At 52.6% G+C, this 17,859-nt stretch overlaps 1 protein-coding gene across 2 annotated transcripts in view; it reads right to left on the reverse strand.

Moving 5' to 3' along the window:
* The window catches only part of CARS1 (cysteinyl-tRNA synthetase 1), a 111,099-nt gene that overhangs the window by 75,814 nt on the left and 17,426 nt on the right, over positions 1-17,859 (reverse strand). For both annotated transcript variants that reach the window (XM_075326951.1, XM_075326950.1), the window contains 5 exons: positions 10,037-10,125; positions 9,846-9,942; positions 9,669-9,767; positions 2,456-2,605; positions 2,229-2,369 (listed from right to left, as the gene is read on the reverse strand). In XM_075326951.1, coding sequence (XP_075183066.1) covers positions 2,229-2,369; positions 2,456-2,605; positions 9,669-9,767; positions 9,846-9,942; positions 10,037-10,125 — 576 coding nt within the window. The remainder of the gene's footprint in view (positions 1-2,228; positions 2,370-2,455; positions 2,606-9,668; positions 9,768-9,845; positions 9,943-10,036; positions 10,126-17,859) is intronic.

Here is a 17,859-nt window from a genome sequence, read left to right on the forward strand (position 1 = left end):
TGAGACAGAATGTCTCTCACCCATCGGTCTTGAACATGTGGCCACCAGGCGTCGCAAAAGCGGGAGAGCCTGCCACCGACCGAGGATGCGGTTCGGGGATGCCGAGAGTCATGAGGAGGCCGCCTTGGAGGCAGCGCCTCCGGCGGCCTTTTGGGGGCGTGACTTAGACCGCCACGCATAAGTGCGGGAATCTGGGGTCCCCACAGTGATCAGTGAGGGGGGAGGAAACATACAGGATGCTCCGGCCCTCACAGCCGACTTCAGGCCGGCCGTCCCGCCCTTACCCCCGACAGGCAGGCCTGGGGGCGGGATTTTTGCTACTAGGCCGCGATGAAGCCGGGGACTAAATTTAAGACCGCGGCCGACAAGCAGGCGCGGTCGGCGCGGAAGTCCGCCGGTCTTCACAAATCAGCAGCTGCTGCAGCGTCCGGGAAGAAGGCGCTCCATGCACAATCCCCATGGGGACACAGAGTACCTTATAGATGCAGGGCCCGGTCCCTGAGGATGAATAGACTCCTGTCCAGCAGATTCCCACAGGGGCTGCGGAGGGAGCCCGGTCCCAGTGAATGGATGACCGGTCAGGATCCCACTTCTCCCAGAGCCACTAAGGGATAGTGAAGGAAAACGGCATGAGGCTGCGGCCTTTGTACCCGCAATGGGTACCTCAACCTTAACAGCACCGCCGACATAGTGGGGTGAGAAGGGAACATGCCGGGGGCCCCGTGGGGGCCCTCTTTTCTTCCAACCGACATAACTAAGTTGAGAATGCATGAGTGGATGTGTGCCTCCTTCCACACAAAGCATAAAACTGAGGAGCCCGTGATGCACTGGAGGGTGTATAGGCAGAGGGGAGGGGTTACACTTTTAAAGTGTAATACTTTGTGTGGCCTCCGGAGGCAGAAGCTATACACCCAATTGTCTGGGTCTCCCAATGGAGCGACAAAGAAAACCTAGTAACAGGCACCAATTAAAGGGATTTTTCTGGCTTTTAAAAAATAACCTAAATGCTCTTTACTCACCCCTTGCTTGTCTAGGGCTCAGTTTCCACTATTGCTCCTGATGTCGGTCACGTCTACAGAGCTGCAGCCAATAACTTAGCTCCGTGGTTCGGCTCAATATAGACGGTACAGCCGCTGAGCTCACTGATTGGCTGCAGTGCTGGCGAGATGACGTCAGCGCTGCAGACACTAAAGGGGGCTTTACACGCTACGATATCGTTAATGTTTTATCGTCGGGGTCACGTTGTTAGTGACGCACATCCGGCGTTATTAACGATATCGCAGCGTGTGACACTGACCAGCGACCTTAACCGACGTCAAAAGTGGTGAAAATCGTTCACCATGGAGAGGTAGTCCCAAAACCAAAAATCGTTCATGGTTTATTATCGAGGTGGTTCGTCGTTCCTGCGGCAGCGCACATCGCTGTGTGTGACACCGCAGGAGCGAGGACCGTCTACTTACCTGCGTCCACCGGCAATGCGGAAGGAAGGAGGTGGGCGGGATGTTACGTCCCGCTCATCTCCGCCCCTCTGCTTTGATTGGCCAGCGACGACCAGGTAAGTGCGTGTGACGCTGCCGTAACGATAATGTTCGCTGCGGCAGCGATCACACGATATCGCATGCACGACGGGGGCAGGTGCTTTCACGCTCGATATCGCTAGGAATATCGTAGCGTGTAAAGCCCTCTTAAGACACCAGAAGCGGCAGCAGAGTCTCAGCGCTGGACCTGAGGAGGACAAAGTAAGTTCTTTTTTTTTTTTAAAACAAACTATACACAGCGGGACTGGGGTTTGCCAAAACGTCATGACCACTCAGTAATTTTAGTTTATTTCTATTTCTTTGCAGTCCAAAGACCCTTGTTACTTTTCCTGATGTCCATTTATTTATTAACATAATTTGTGCCCAAGAGAATGAAATGATCTTGAAAACATTTTTTTCCCCCCCTTTATTGTGCAATTTTTTCCACTGTAACTGGTTTTTCTATAGGAGCCCCATTTAAAGACAAAAAAAAGCCCAATACAATGAGAAAGGAAAAAAAATGGCAGAGCTTATCTGGGTCTGCTAGGACCAATCAGCTCTATGTTGGGCAGATGCCCCGTGTCATCTCTGGGTCCAGCAGAAGAATTGACAATGCAATGCTCCTACTCATAAGCCCGCGCTCCATGTGTGACAGATGAAGAAGACATGCTCCTGCCGGATCCTTCCATAGGTGAGAACACGATGACTTACATTCAGGGCGTCCATGTCTTTGTGATACTCTCCTTCCCAATATTTGGGCAGCTGTGAGAAGATGGAGTTGTCCGTCACCTCTGCCCCCTTCTTCGTGTCCAGCCAGTCTGAGAGCAGATCCGCAGATTCCTGCAGTAACGTCTAGACAAAGCCAAGACCTCATATTATCACCGTGCCCCGATGTATCATAGAAGGCAATCATCTGACGGGTACGGGACTAGTCCTACCTGTGCGAGCCGCTCAACTTCCTCAGCATCTGCAGACTTATTGATCGATTCTTCGAGGGGCTGGACGGCGGCCGTCACAGCGGACTGGAGTTTTTGAAGCATCTGCTTCTTATCCGGATCCGTTGTCTCGCTGACCTTGATTAAAAATGGCTGTAAAAAAGAGAATTTTGTTACTTACCGTAAATTCTTTTTCTTATAGTTCCGACATGGGAGACCCAGACCATGGGTGTATAGCTTCTGCCTCCGGAGGACACACAAAGTATTACACTCAAACGTGTAGCTCCTCCCTCCGGGCTATATACACCCCCTGGATGACAATCTAACCAGTTCAGTGCAAAAGCTGAAGGAGGACATCCACCCACAAGTAGAGATAGAGTAAAACCCGTAATAACCGGAACCTCTGTCTACAACAACAGCCGGTGAAAACTCACGGAACAAGAACTGCCAACAGGCAACAGGGAGGGTGCTGGGTCTCCCATGTCGGAACTATAAGAAAAAGAATTTACGGTAAGTAAACAAAATTCTCTTTTTCTTCATCGTTCCTTATGGGAGACCCAGACCATGGGACGTCTCAAAGCAGTCCATGGGTGGGAAATAAACCAAACTGAGAAGTAGGCAAAACCTAACTTCACAAATGGGCGACAGCCGCCTGAAGGATGCGTCTGCCCAAGCTCGCATCTGCCGAAGCATGAGCATGCACTTGGTAGTGCTTCGAAAAGGTGTGCAGACTAGACCAAGTGGCAGCCTGACAAACCTGCTGAGCCGTAGCCTGGTGCCTGAAAGCCCAGGAGGCACCGACAGCTCTGGTCGAGTGCGCCTTAATCCCTGGCGGAGGGGGCACCTGAGAACACTGGTAGGCATCGGAGATGGCCGACCTAATCCAACGAGCTAGGGTCGGTTTAGAAGCCGAGAGACCCTTGCGCTGACCCGTGGTTAGCACAAAAAGTGAGGTGCACCGCCTAAAAGCGGCGGTGCGTGACACATAGATTCGGAGCGCCCGCACCAAATCCAAGGTATGCAACGCCTTCTCAAAGCGATGCACAGGGGCCGGACAAAGGGAAGGCAGCGAAATGTCCTGGTTAAGGTGGAAAGAAGACACCACCTTAGGGAGAAAATCCGGAGTCGGACGGAGAACCACCTTGTCTTGGTGAAACACCAAAAAAGGCGACTCCGAAGACAGCGCAGCCAAATCAGAGACTCTCCTGAGAGAAGTTATGGCTACTAGAAAAACCACTTTCTGTGAAAGTCTAAACAAGGGAACCTCCCTAAGAGGCTCAAAGGGGGGTTTCTGTAAGGCCGTGAGGACCAGATTAAGGTCCCAGGGATCCAAAGGCCGCCGGTAAGGTGGAATGATGTGAGATGCGCCTTGCATGAAGGTGCGCACTTGAGCCAGTCGGGCGATACGCCGCTGGAATAATACCGACAGAGCCGACACCTGTCCCTTGAGGGAATTGAGGGACAGTCCTAGCTGCAGACCGGACTGTAGAAAGGACAGGATGGTCGGCAAGGAGAACGGCCAAGGAGCATGGCCGGAAGAGCGACACCAGGACAGGAAAATCTTCCAAGTCCTGTGGTAAATCTTGGCCGAGGAAGACTTACGAGCCTGAGTCATAGTGGAGATGACCTCAGAAGGAATGCCTGAAGCCGTCAGGATCCAGGACTCAAGAGCCACGCCGTCAATCTGAGAGCCGCAGAATTCTGGCGGAAAAACGGACCTTGAGAGAGAAGGTCTGGGCGGTCCGGGAGATGCCACGGCATTTCTACGGACAGACGGAGCAGGTCTGGGTACCAAGCTCGCCTGGGCCAGTCTGGAGCAATGATTATGACCCGACGGCCCTCCATTCTGATCTTGCGCAGAACCCTGGGCAAGAGCGCTAGAGGTGGAAATACATAGGCCAGACGGAACTGGGACCAATCTTGAACCAGCGCGTCCGCTGCGAAGGCCTGAGGATCGTGGGAGCGAGCCACGGAAACCGGAACTTTGTTGTTGTGCCGGGATGCCATCAGATCCACTTCCGGAGTGCCCCACCTGCGGCAGATTGACTTGAACACTGCCGGATGCAGGGCCCACTCGCCGCTGTCCACGGTTTGACGGCTGAGATAATCGGCCTCCCAGTTTTCTACGCCTGGGATGTGGACTGCGGATATGGTGGACTTTGAGTCCTCCGTCCACTGAAGGATTCGTTGAACCTCCAACATCGCCAGGCGGCTGCGAGTTCCGCCCTGGTGATTGATGTAGGCAACCGCCGTCGCGTTGTCCGACTGGACTCGAATGTGCTTGCCCGCCAACAGGTGGTGAAAAGCTACTAGAGCTAGAAGAACAGCCCTGATTTCCAGCACATTGATCGAGAGGGCTGATTCGGACGGAGTCCAAGTGCCCTGTGCTCGGTGGTGGAGAAATACTGCTCCCCAGCCGGAGAGGCTGGCATCCGTGGTGAGGATCACCCAGGACGGAGTCAGGAAGGAGCGTCCCTGAGACAGAGAGAGGGGCTGAAGCCACCACTGAAGAGAGCTCCTGGTCTGCGGCGACAGAGCCACTAGCCTGTGCAAGGAAGAGGTCCGCTTTTCCCAACAGCGGAGACTGCAGGGAACGCAGATGGAACTGGGCAAAGGGAACCGCTTCCATTGACGCCACCATCTGACCCAGCACCTGCATTAGGTGCCTGATGGAATGACGGCGGGGCTTCAACAGAGAGCGCACCGCCAGATGAAGGGACTGCTGTTTGACTAAGGGCAGCTTCACAAGTGCCGGCAGGGTCTCGAATTTCATCCCTAGGTACGTAAGTTCCTGGGTCGGGGACAAAGTGGACTTGGGCAGATTGACAAGCCACCCGAATTGGACAAGCGTGGCGAGAGTGAGCGAGACGCTCCGCTGGCAGTCTGCACTGGATGAGGCCTTGACTAGAAGGTCGTCCAGGTAAGGGATTACTGCCAACCCCTGGAGATGCAGGACCGCAACCACTGCTGCCATGACCTTGGTGAAAACACGAGGGGCCGTGGCTAACCCGAAGGGGAGAGCCACGAATTGGAAATGTTCCTCTCCGACTGCAAAGCGTAGCCAACATTGGTGGGAAACCGCAATAGGCACATGCAGATAGGCATCTCTGATGTCGATGGATGCCAGGAAATCTCCTTGGGTCATTGAGGCAATGACCGATCTCAGAGATTCCATGCGAAAGCGCCGCACCTGAACATGCTTGTTGAGAAGCTTGAGATCCAGGATGGGCCGGAAGGAACCGTCCTTCTTGGGGACTAGGAAGAGGTTTGAGTAAAAACCTCTGAACCGTTCCCGGGCGGGAACCGGAACAATTACACCGTTGGCCTGCAAGGATGCCACGGCCTGTGAGAGGGCGGCGGCTTTGGAGCAGGGGGGAATGGACAGAAAAAAATCTGTTTGGCGGGCTGGAAGAAAATTCTATCCTGTAGCCGTGGGAGATGATATCCCGCACCCACTGATCGGAGACGTGCTGAAACCACACGTCGCCAAAGTGGGAGAGCCTGCCACCGACCAAGGACGTTGCTGGCGCAGCCAGATAGTCAAGAGGAGGCTGCCTTAGTGGCAGTTGCTCCTCCGTTCTTCTGAGGACGCGGCTTCGCGCGCCAGTTGGGTTTACGATCCTTGGCTGAGTTAGTGGACGAGGCTGAGGGCTTAGAGGATGACCAGTTAGAGGAACGAAAGGAACGAAACCTCGACTGGTTCCTGTCCTGGACAGGGGACAGGTTTCCTGGTTTTGGTTTGTGGCATGGAAGTACTCTTCCCGCCAGTAGCTTCCTTAATAATTTCATCCAGTTGTTCACCGAACAGCCGGGACCCAGCAAAGGGGAGCCCAGCAAGGTACTTCTTAGAAGAAGCGTCTGCCTTCCACTCTCTAAGCCACAAGATCCTGCGGATCGCGAGGGAATTAGCGGAAGCCACCGCCGTGCGGTGAGAAGCCTCCAGAATGGCAGACATGGCGTAGGATGAAAAAGCCGAAGCCTGGGAAGTTAAGGCAACCATCTCGGGTATAGAGTCCCTGGCGAGGGAATGTATCTCCGCCAGAGAGGCAGAGACTGCCTTAAGAGCCCACACTGCTGCAAAAGACGGGGAGAACGAGGCTCCTGCCGCCTCATATACAGATTTGGCCAGAAGGTCAACCTGGCGGTCAGTGGGATCCTTAAGAGAGGTGCCATCGGCCACAGATACGACTGTCCGGGCTGAGATTCTAGACACCGGAGGGTCTACCTTTGGGGACTGAGCCCACTCCTTAACCACCTCTGGTGGAAAGGGAAAACGGTCATCAGAACTACGCTTTGGGAAGCGTTTGTCAGGACAGGTCCTGGGCTTGGTAACAGTGGCCTGAAAACTGGAGTGGTTAAAAAACGTACTCCTAGCTCTCTTAGGAGAGGTAAACTGGTGTATTTCTACCCGAGAGGCTTGCTCCTCTGACACTGGGGGATTGAGGTTCAGTACGGAGTTAATGGATGCAATCAAGTCACTAACATCCGCATCACTCTCAGATAAGTCAATGGGGTACATAGAGGTAGCGTCCGAGCCCACAGTAAAAGTATCCTCCTCGCCCTGCAATTCAGCTTGTGAATCAGAGCCGTGGGACAAGGAAGGAGAAGGGTCCCTGCGTCTCCTTTTAGGAGGACGGGGTCCTAAAACATGCTCTGAGAGCTCTGCAGAGCTCGGAGCAGCAGAGGCGCCCCGAGAAGGGGGCTGATGCATGGTCAGCAGAGTCCGGGACAGCTGTCCCATGGAGTCGGCAAAAGACTGGGAAATAGCTCTGGAAAAAGATGCTACCCAAGCCGGGGGTTCAGCCACCGGGGCCGGAGCAGCCGGAGGGACCCCTGAAGAGGCTCCAGGCTGAGGCACCACCATGTTAGAGCAGGCATCACAGTGTGGATAAGTGCTCGGTTCTGGCAAAATGAGCTTACATGCAGTGCATATAGCGTACAGCTTAGCAGACTTGCTCCTAGTGACAGACATGCTGCTGAGGTGGAGACTCTGCAGTAAAGAATACACTCCTGTAGAATGACCCCCTAAGAGTGTATAATAAAGCCCACAACCAGAGGTTGTGGCTTACCAGACCGTGTGTGCCATCCAGATTCCACAGCTCGGACCCCCAGTGAAGCTTCTGCTTTCCAGGATGCAGAGCTGCAGCAGCCAGCGCCGATCAGAGAACGCTGATAAAATGGCTCTGGAGTGAGAAGGGGGGGCGGGGATTAGCCCAAGAGCGGGAAACCGGAGGGCCAAGGAGATATACAGGGGAGGGAAACATCTCCTCAGAGAGGAGTGTCCTCCCCTCTGCTGAACGGCCGGTGGGCGGCGCCACACTGTTCCTTTGCATGACTGACATGCAGGGGAAGCTGAAACCAAAACTAGGCCGCATCTGAAGCCGGGGCCTAGATTTTTACATGCGGCCGACGAGCAGGCACCCTCGGCGCGGTTCTCAGGAAAAATCCAGAGAACCGGCCGGAAATCACAACAAAGTGACAAAACACACTCTCCCCACAATAAATGTACCTGGGACCCCTGAAAAGCGTCTCAATACTTAGCTTTTGAGACGCAGGGCCATGTCCCTGGGAGAGGGGTAAGCGCTCCGTCCGGCAGGAACCTGCAGGGCTGCGGATGGAGACCGGTCTTCTGCAAAGCAGAGAGGACCGAGATGGCTCCCACTTCAAGCCAGAGCCCCAGGGGATGGTGAAGGAGCGCGGCATGTGAAGGCTCCAGCCTTATAAAGTCAACCTTAACAGCACTGCCGACACAGTGGGGTGAGAAGGGACATGCCGGGGGTCCAGATTGGACCCGCTTTTCTTCCATATCTTTGAAATCAAAAAATCAAAAATCAAAAATCAGAGAATGCATGTGTGTGTGTGACCTCCTGAACACAAAGCATTGAACTGGTTAGATTGTCATCCAGGGGGTGTATATGCTCGGAGGGAGGAGCTACACTTTTTAGTGTAGTACTTTGTGTGTCCTCCGGAGGCAGAAGCTATACACCCATGGTCTGTGTCTCCCATAAGGAACGATGAAGAAAATAAATAAATAAAAAAACATGGCAGTGATGTAGCCTATCAGAAGAATGCCTGGCCGATGTCTGCTTGGCCGAGCTCATGTAACACAGAGGGGCGCTCAGGCTATTCTTCATCAGACGTCTGCACCATTCATGGCGTAAAATCAATGCAAGTCACTATAGTGTATTTATGACGGCAAACAAAGGGGAAGACAGGAGAATTTTCACTCTGAGGCTTGCAGAATTCTGAATTCAGCTCTGTAACTCATCCTTAGTACAGTAATGTATGTACACAGTGACTGCACCAGCAGAATAGTGAGTGCAGCTCTGGAGTATCATACATGATGTAACTCAGGATCAGTAATGTAATGTATGTACACAGTGACTGCACCAGCACAATAGTGAGTGCAGCTCTGGAGTATAATACAGGAGGTAACTCAGGATCAGTAATGTAATGTATGTACACAGTGACTGCACCAGCAGAGTAGTGAGTGCAGCTCTGGAGTATAATACAGGATGTAACTCAGGAGCAGTACAGGATAAGTAATGTAATGTATGTACACAGTGACTGCACCAGCAGAGTAGTGAGTGCAGCTCTGGAGTATAATACAGGATGTAACTCAGGATCAGTAATGTATGTACACAGTGACTGCACCAGCAGAATAGTGAGTGCAGCTCCGGAGTATAATACAGGATGTAACTCCAGATCAGTAATGTAATGTATGTACACAGTGACTGCACCAGCAGAATAGTGAGTGCAGCTCTGGAGTATAATACAGGGTGTAACTCAGGATCAGTAATGTAATGTATGTACACAGTGACTGCACCAGCAGAATAGTGAGTGCAGCTCTGGGGTATAAAAAAGGGTGTAACTCAGGATCAGTAATGTAATGTATGTACACAGTGACTGCACCAGCAGAATAGTGAGTGTAGCTCTGGGGTATAATACAGCATGTAACTCAGGATCAGTACAGGATCAGTCATGTAATGTATGTACACAGTGACTGCACCAGCAGAATAGTGAGTGCAGCTCTGGAGTATAATACAGGATGTAACTCCGGATCAGTACATGATGAGTGCTCTGCGGTATTGAGGTTACATTTCCTGTACATGTAATTGATGAATGATTGACTATAGGACTGGCTTATATAGTTAGTGAATGCCCTAATAGGTCTGCCTTACACCCACGTAACACCCGTCGCCTGTGCTGGACATACCGTCAGTGCGGTCTTCACATCGTCCAGCACAGCGGTGGCCTCAGGTTTGCGGTCTTTGTATTGCTGAAACAAATAGTTCTGTCTGGCCCGCTTTATGATCTGGGGAAAAGGTGAGAAAACAACAATGACTTATGTGAAGAAATAACACAAAATACAGGAAAGGCAGCGGCCGCGCACCTTGTCATCAATGTCTGTGATGTTCATGCAGTAAAAGACGTCATAATTAAAATAGTCCTTTAAGACTCTTCTGAGGATATCAAAGGATATATATGACCTGGGGAAAAACAAAGGGAAGGGTAAAGTGAGAAATGTGAGAAGGAAATGGGAAGAATTTGGCTTTTAATTCACCCTTGGTGCCCCATACACACCTGGCGTGTCCCATGTGCGATGCATCGTATACAGTCGGTCCGCAGCAATACCACGTGACTTTCTTACCATTCTGCGGCACAAACACTTCCTAAAAAGAAGGGAGACGAAAAGAAACATCTGTTCACGTAAAGTTAATTTTTCAGGTGGCAGCAAATGAAAAATCTTGTCCAGTTTGGCTAAAAGATGGCAGATGCACGATGAAAAGCTCAGTAACTTTGTAATGTGTGGGGCTTTAAATCCGCGCCCTTTCAAGGTCTCTGCTTGCTGCTGCTGAATGGAATCAGTGTTTACAAATAGAAAATCCTGCTCACAAAAACAGAGAAATGTGCTAGGCCTCGTTTACATGTCCATTGTGCATTTGAGAAAAGAAGGGAATTTTGTTACTTACCGTAAATTCCTTTTCTTCTAGCTCCTATTGGGAGACCCAGACGATTGGGTGTATAGCTACTGCCTCCGGAGGCCACACAAAGCATTACACTAAAAAGTGTAAGGCCCCTCCCCTTCTGGCTATACACCCCCCGTGGGATCACGGCCTGCTCAGTTTTAGTGCTAAAGCAAGAAGGAGGAAAGCCAATAACTGGTTTAAACAAATTCAATCCGAAGGAACATCGGAGAACTGAAACCGTTCAACATGAACAACATGTATACCCGAAAAAAACAAAAATCCCGAAGGAAACAGGGCGGGTGCTGGGTCTCCCAATTGGAGCTAGAAGAAAAGGAATTTACGGTAAGTAACAAAATTCCCTTCTTCTTCGGCGCTCCATTGGGAGACCCAGACGATTGGGACGTCCAAAAGCAGTCCCTGGGTGGGTAAATTAATACCTCAAGATACCGCTGCAAAACAGCCCTCCTCTACGAGGAGGCAACTGCCGCCTGCAGGACTCTTCTACCTAGGCTGGCGTCCGCCGCCGCGTAGGTATGCACCTGATAATGTTTGGTGAAAGTGTGCAGACTCGACCAGGTAGCTGCCTGGCACACCTGTTGAGCCGTAGCCTGGTGTCGTAACGCCCAGGACGCACCCACGGCTCTGGTAGAATGGGCCTTCAGCCCTGATGGAACCGGAAGCCCAGCAGAACGGTAGGCTTCAAGAATTGGCTCCTTGATCCATCGAGCCAGGGTGGATTTGGAAGCCTGCGACCCTTTGCGCTTTCCAGCGACAAGGACAAAGAGTGCATCTGAGCGGCGCAGTGGCGCCGTGCGGGAAATGTAGATTCTGAGTGCTCTCACCAGATCTAACAAATGCAAATCCTTCTCATACCGATGAACCGGATGAGGACAAAAGGAAGGTAAGGAGATATCCTGATTGAGGTGAAAGGAGGATACCACCTTAGGGAGAAACTCCTGAATCGGGCGCAGCACCACCTTGTCCTGGTGAAACACCAGGAAGGGAGCTTTGGACGACAGCGCTGCCAGTTCGGACACCCTCCGAAGAGACGTAACCGCTACTAGAAAGGCCACTTTCTGTGAGAGTCGAGAAAGTGAAACATCCTTCAGAGGCTCGAAGGGCGGCTTCTGTAGAGCTATGAGAACCCTGTTCAGATCCCATGGATCTAACGGCCGTTTGTACGGCGGGACAATGTGACAAACCCCCTGCAGGAACGTGCGTACCTGAGGAAGTCGTGCTAGGCGCTTCTGAAAGAATACCGATAGCGCTGAGACTTGCCCTTTAAGGGAGCCGAGCGATAAGCCTTTTTCCAAACCAGATTGCAGAAAGGAAAGAAAGGTAGGCAATGCAAATGGCCAGGGGGACACTCCCTGAGCCGAGCACCAGGATAAGAAAATCTTCCACGTCCTGTGATAGATCTTAGCAGACGTGGGTTTCCTAGCTTGTCTCATGGTGGCAACGACCCCTTGAGACAATCCTGAAGACGCTAGGATCCAGGACTCAATGGCCACACAGTCAGGTTCAGGGCTGCAGAATTCAGGTGGAAAAACGGCCCTTGTGACAGTAAGTCTGGCCGGTCTGGTAGCGCCCACGGTTCGCCGACCGTGAGATGCCACAGGTCCGGGTACCACGACCTCCTCAGCCAGTCTGGGGCGACGAGGATGGCGCGGCGGCAATCGGATCTGATCTTGCGTAGCACTCTGGGCAAGAGTGCCAGAGGGGGGAACACATAGGGTAGCTGGAACTGCGACCAATCTTGCACTAAGGCGTCTGCCGCCAGAGCTCTTTGATCGCGAGACCGCGCCATGAAGGTTGGGACCTTGTTGTTGTGCCGAGACGCCATTAGGTCTACGTCCGGCATTCCCCAGCGGCGACAGATCTCCTGAAACACGTCCGGGTGAAGGGACCATTCCCCTGCGTCCATGCCCTGGCGACTGAGGAAGTCTGCTTCCCAATTGTCTACGCCCGGGATGTGAACTGCGGATATGGTGGAGGCCGTGGCTTCCACCCACATCAGAATCCGCCGGACTTCCTGGAAGGCTTGCCGGCTGCGTGTCCCGCCTTGGTGGTTGATGTATGCCACCGCTGTGGAGTTGTCCGACTGAACTCGGATCTGCTTGCCTTCCAGCCACTGCTGGAAGGCTAATAGGGCTAGATACACTGCCCTGATTTCCAGAACATTGATCTGAAGGGTGGACTCCTGCTGAGTCCAGGTACCCTGAGCCCTGTGGTGGAGAAAAACTGCTCCCCACCCTGACAGACTCGCATCTGTCGTGACCACCTCCCAGGATGGGGGTAGGAAGGACCTCCCCTGTGATAAAGAGGTGGGAAGAAGCCACCACTGAAGAGAGTCCTTGGCCGTCTGGGAAAGGGAGACTTTCTTGTCTAAGGACGTCGACTTCCCGTCCCATTGGCGGAGAATGTCCCATTGAAGCGGGCGCAGATGAAACTGCGCAAACGGGACTGCCTCCATTGCTGCCACCATCTTCCCTAGGAAGTGCATGAGGCGTCTTAAGGGGTGCGACTGGCCTTGAAGGAGAGAATGCACCCCCGTCTGTAGTGAACGCTGTTTGTCCATCGGAAGCTTCACTATCGCTGAGAGAGTATGAAACTCCATGCCAAGATACGTTAGTGATTGTGTCGGTGACAGATTTGACTTCGAAAAGTTGATGATCCACCCGAAAGTCTGGAGAGTCTCCAGCGCAACGTTCAGGCTGTGTTGGCATGCCTCCTGAGAGGGTGCCTTGACAAGTAGATCGTCCAGGTAAGGGATCACCGAGTGTCCCTGCGAGTGTAGGACTGCTACCACTGCTGCCGTGACCTTGGTGAAAACCCGTGGGGCTGTCGCCAGACCGAATGGCAGGGCTACGAACTGAAAATGTTCGTCTTCTATCACGAAGCGTAGAAAACGCTGGTGTTCTGGCGCAATCGGCACGTGGAGATAGGCATCTTTGATGTCTATTGATGCCAAGAAATCTCCTTGAGACATTGAGGCAATGACGGAGCGGAGGGATTCCATCCGGAACCGTCTGGTTTTCACGTGCTTGTTGAGCAGTTTTAGGTCCAGAACAGGACGGAAAGAGCCGTCCTTTTTTGGTACCACAAAGAGATTGGAGTAAAAACCTTGACCTTGTTCCTGAAGGGGAACAGGGATCACCACTCCTTCTGCCCTTAGAGAGCCCACCGCCTGCAGAAGAGCATCGGCTCGGTCGGGATGTGGAACAGTTCTGAAGAACCGCGACAGAGGACGAGAACAGAACTCTATCTTGTACCCGTGGGACAAAATGTCTGTTACCCACCGGTCTTTGACCTGTGGCAGCCAAATGTCGCAAAAGCGGGAGAGCCTGCCACCGACCGAGGATGCGGAGGGAGGAGGCCGAAAGTCATGAGGTCGCCGCTTTGGAAGCGGTACCTCCGGCTGCTTTCTTTGGGCGTGAGAGAGCCCGCCAGGAATCTGAGTTCCTCTGCTCCTTCTGAGTCCCTTTGGACGAGGAGAATTGGCCCCTGCCCGAGCCTCGAAAGGATCGAAACCTCGACTGTCCCCTCCTCTGTTGAGGCTTGTTTGATCTGGGCTGAGGTAAGGAGGAATCCTTACCTTTGGACTGTTTAATGATTTCAGCCAATTGCTCACCAAACAGTCTGTCTCCAGATAATGGTAAACTGGTTAAGCATTTTTTGGAAGCAGAATCTGCTTTCCATTCCTTTAGCCACAAGGCTCTGCGTAACACCACAGAGTTGGCAGACGCCATAGATGTACGGCTCGCAGAGTCCAGGACAGCATTGATAGCATAAGTTGCAAATGCAGACATCTGTGAAGTTAAGGACGCCACTTGCGGCACTGATGGACGTATGACAGAGTCCACCTGCGCCAGACCAGCTGAAATAGCTTGGAGCGCCCACACGGCTGCGAATGCTGGAGCAAACGACGCGCCGATAGCTTCGTAGACAGATTTCAACCAAAGGTCCATCTGCCTGTCATTGGCATCTTTAAGTGAAGCCCCATCTTCCACCGCAACTATGGATCTAGCCGCAAGCTTGGAGATTGGGGGATCCACCTTTGGACACTGGGTCCAGCGTTTGACCACGTCAGGGGGAAAGGGATAACGTGTATCCTTAAGACGTTTGGAGAAGCGCTTATCTGGATAAGCATTGTGTTTCTGGACTGCTTCTCTGAAGTCAGAGTGGTCCAGAAAAGTGCTCAATTTACGCTTAGGATACCTGAAATGGAATTTCTCCTGCTCTGCAGCTGCCTCCTCCGCTGGAGGAGCCGGGGGAGAAATATCCAACAGTTTGTTGATGGCCGCTATAAGGTCATTTACCATGGCGTCACCATCAGGGGTATCCGGATTGAAAGCGGTCTCAGGGCTAGACTCCTGATTACCTGCCTCTGTCTCATCATACAGAGAATCTTCTCGCTGAGACCCTGACCAGCGTGATGACGCCGAGGGTCTCTCCCAGCGAGCTCGCTTAGGCTGCCTGGGACTGTCGTCCGAGTCAGAGCCTTCAGCCTGTGATGTCGGGGACCCCCTTGAAGCACGGATAAGTTCCAAGTGAGGGGGACCAAGGGCCAATGAATCAACAGTGCCCATGGTCTGAGTGACCGGCCTGGACTGCAAAGATTCCAGAATTTTTGTCATAGTCACAGACATCTTATCAGCAAAAACAGCAAACTCTGTCCCCGTCACCGGGGCAGGGATCACAGGCGTCTCTGCCTGGGCCACTACTAGCATAGACTCCGGCTGACGAAGTGCCACAGGGACCGAACATTGCACACAATGGGGGTCAGTGGAGCCTGTCGGTAGATCAGCCCCACATGCGGTACAGGCAGCATATGAAGCCCGTGCCTTGGCACCCTTGCTTTTTGCGGATGACATGCTGTTGTCTCCTCAGAGCAATCTAGGGTATAAAGCCAAGAAGCGACCTACAGTGCAATATATATATATATATATATATAGGTACCTCCAAAAAGTACACAAAATAACACTGTGGCACTAGTGGGGTCAGCACATATGTGCTGCTTACCGCCCGCTTAAGAGCGGTTGTGTGGTCGCCAGAATCCCCTGTCTGGGTCTCCCAGGGCTATGTCCGTTCTCCAGCCAGACTGCTTGCAGGAATGGCCGCCGGCGTCCTGTGAAGAGGGACGGCCCGTGGGCGTGTTCAGACCAAGAGCGGGAAACTGGCGTCCCACTGTGCCCAGTGAGAGGGCTGGAGTATGTAAATAAGACTCCAGCCCTCGGCGCTGATCATTGGATCGCGTCTCTCCCCTTCCCTGAATGACAGGGTTGGGGGCGGGAACGAACCGTAACTAGGCCGCAAAAGCCGGGGACTAGATTTATGAGCGCTGCCGTCGTAAAAGCACGGCCGGCGCGAAGTCCCCGGCGCACCACAGGTCTCAGCCACGCCGCAGCTTTCAGTGGCAGTCGGCGCGGTAGTTCCCCACAATAATGCCACTCAGCAAAGCTGTAGTGCATATAACCCCAGCGCACAGCGCTACTGTCCCCGGCGCACTAGAACACCCAGCAACTCTGGCGTGTTCTGTGCCTGTCTGTAGGGGACACAGAGTACCTGAATGTTGCAGGGCCGTGTCCCTGATGGTACCCAGCTCCGTATCCAGCAGGATCTCCGGGTCTGTGGATGGAGCCCGGCCTCAGAGTCTGGAGGCCGGTAAGATCCCACTTCACCAGAGCCCTTCAGGGGGATGGGGAAGGAAAGCAGCATGTGGGCTCCAGCCTCCGTACCCGCAATGGGTACCTCAACCTTAACAAACACCCGACAAGAGTGGGGTGAGAAGGGAGCATGCTGGGGGCCCTAGTATGGGCCCTCTTTTCTTCCATCCGACATAGTCAGCAGCTACTGCTGACTAAACAGTGGAGCTATGCGTGGATGTCTGACCTCCTTCGCACAAAGCTTGAAAACTGAGCAGCCCGTGATCCCACGGGGGGTGTATAGCCAGAAGGGGAGGGGCCTTACACTTTTTAGTGTAATGCTTTGTGTGGCCTCCGGAGGCAGTAGCTATACACCCAATCGTCTGGGTCTCCCAATGGAGCGCCGAAGAAAAGGATCATTCTCCGTGCACCGGATCTAATTTTCATTCATTTTTTGCCTCTGTGTACGTCTTGACCATCCATGCCCCCTCTCCACTCAGAAAAAAAAAAAAGGCTCACAGTACACATCTAAGATACACACAGGAAAAAAAAACTCATACGACAAAAGCGGATAACGCCTAACAAACGACTTAACGACTTAGTGCCAAAGTCACTGGTAAAAACATTCCGCCATATGTGGCCTAAACCTGACAAATCAAACAGGCTGATTGTTCTTTTCTCGGTGACTTTTTTTCTTTTTTTTTTTTTACACACATGTTCAGCTGTGAATATAGGATGAAGTGCACATGGACTCGTTTCCATCCAATGAAAGCAAGCAGACATATTGCAAATGATAAAGGATTTAACCAGAGTGAATATAACAGAGTTCAGAATATTTATTACCTTTAGATACCTTAAAAAAAAAAAAAAAAAGTTTTGACAAGAAAAAGTTATTGTATTTTTCGGAATATAAGACGCACTTTTCGCCCCCAAAAATTGGGAGGGAAATGATGGGTGCGTCTTATAATCCAAATGCACCTTACCGGGAGGTAGTGGAGAGGGGGTTGCAGGAGTCAGGCGCTCTGCTGGGACCTGTGAGGTGGGTTGTACTGCGGTGCTGGGGCCTGGACGGCGGGCTGCCGGGCTGGGGCCTGGGTGGCAAGGGCATCCTGAAAATGTCGGTGGTATGGGGTTCAAATAATGGCGCCCGGACACAGCACGTGCGCAGGCTCAAGATCTCATTTGCACAGGTGCCGCCTCCAGCCCATTGATCTTCCAGCAGCGGACTTAAGAAAAATGGCAACTTCCAGAAACTCAGCGGTGCGGGCTTCAAAGAAATGGTGCCCGGGGGTGGCGCATGCACAGATGAGTTCTCGGCTTGTCATTGAGCCGATGGCGCCCGGAGTCGGTGTGTGCACAGACTGAGCTATCGGCTCAATGACAAGCCAAGATCTCAGCTGCGCAAGCGCCACCTCAGGGCACCATTTCTTTGGAGCCCGCACCGCTGAGTTTCTGGAAGTTGCCAACCTCACAGCATCTGGGAGACCCGCCGCCCGCACCATCGACCTGCTCTACCACCGCCCCTTCCTCCTGTGACCCCGTTCCACCACCGCAGCCTCCCCCGGTAAGAGACCACCAGATTGTAAGACGGACCCCATTTGTTTATTTTCTCTAAATTTGGGGTGCGTCTTATAATCCGGCGCGTCTTATAAACCGAAAAAAACGGTATAACCTTTCCACAGGATAGGGGATAACACTAATTTAGTGAGGGTCTGACCACTGAGACCCCCACCCATCACTTCAGTCACTATGCACCCTCCCTTCATTCTGTATGGAACAGATGGAGATGGCC

Source organism: Anomaloglossus baeobatrachus, chromosome 10 (genome assembly GCF_048569485.1).
Source record: "Anomaloglossus baeobatrachus isolate aAnoBae1 chromosome 10, aAnoBae1.hap1, whole genome shotgun sequence".
Taxonomy (NCBI): Eukaryota; Metazoa; Chordata; class Amphibia; order Anura; family Aromobatidae; genus Anomaloglossus; species Anomaloglossus baeobatrachus.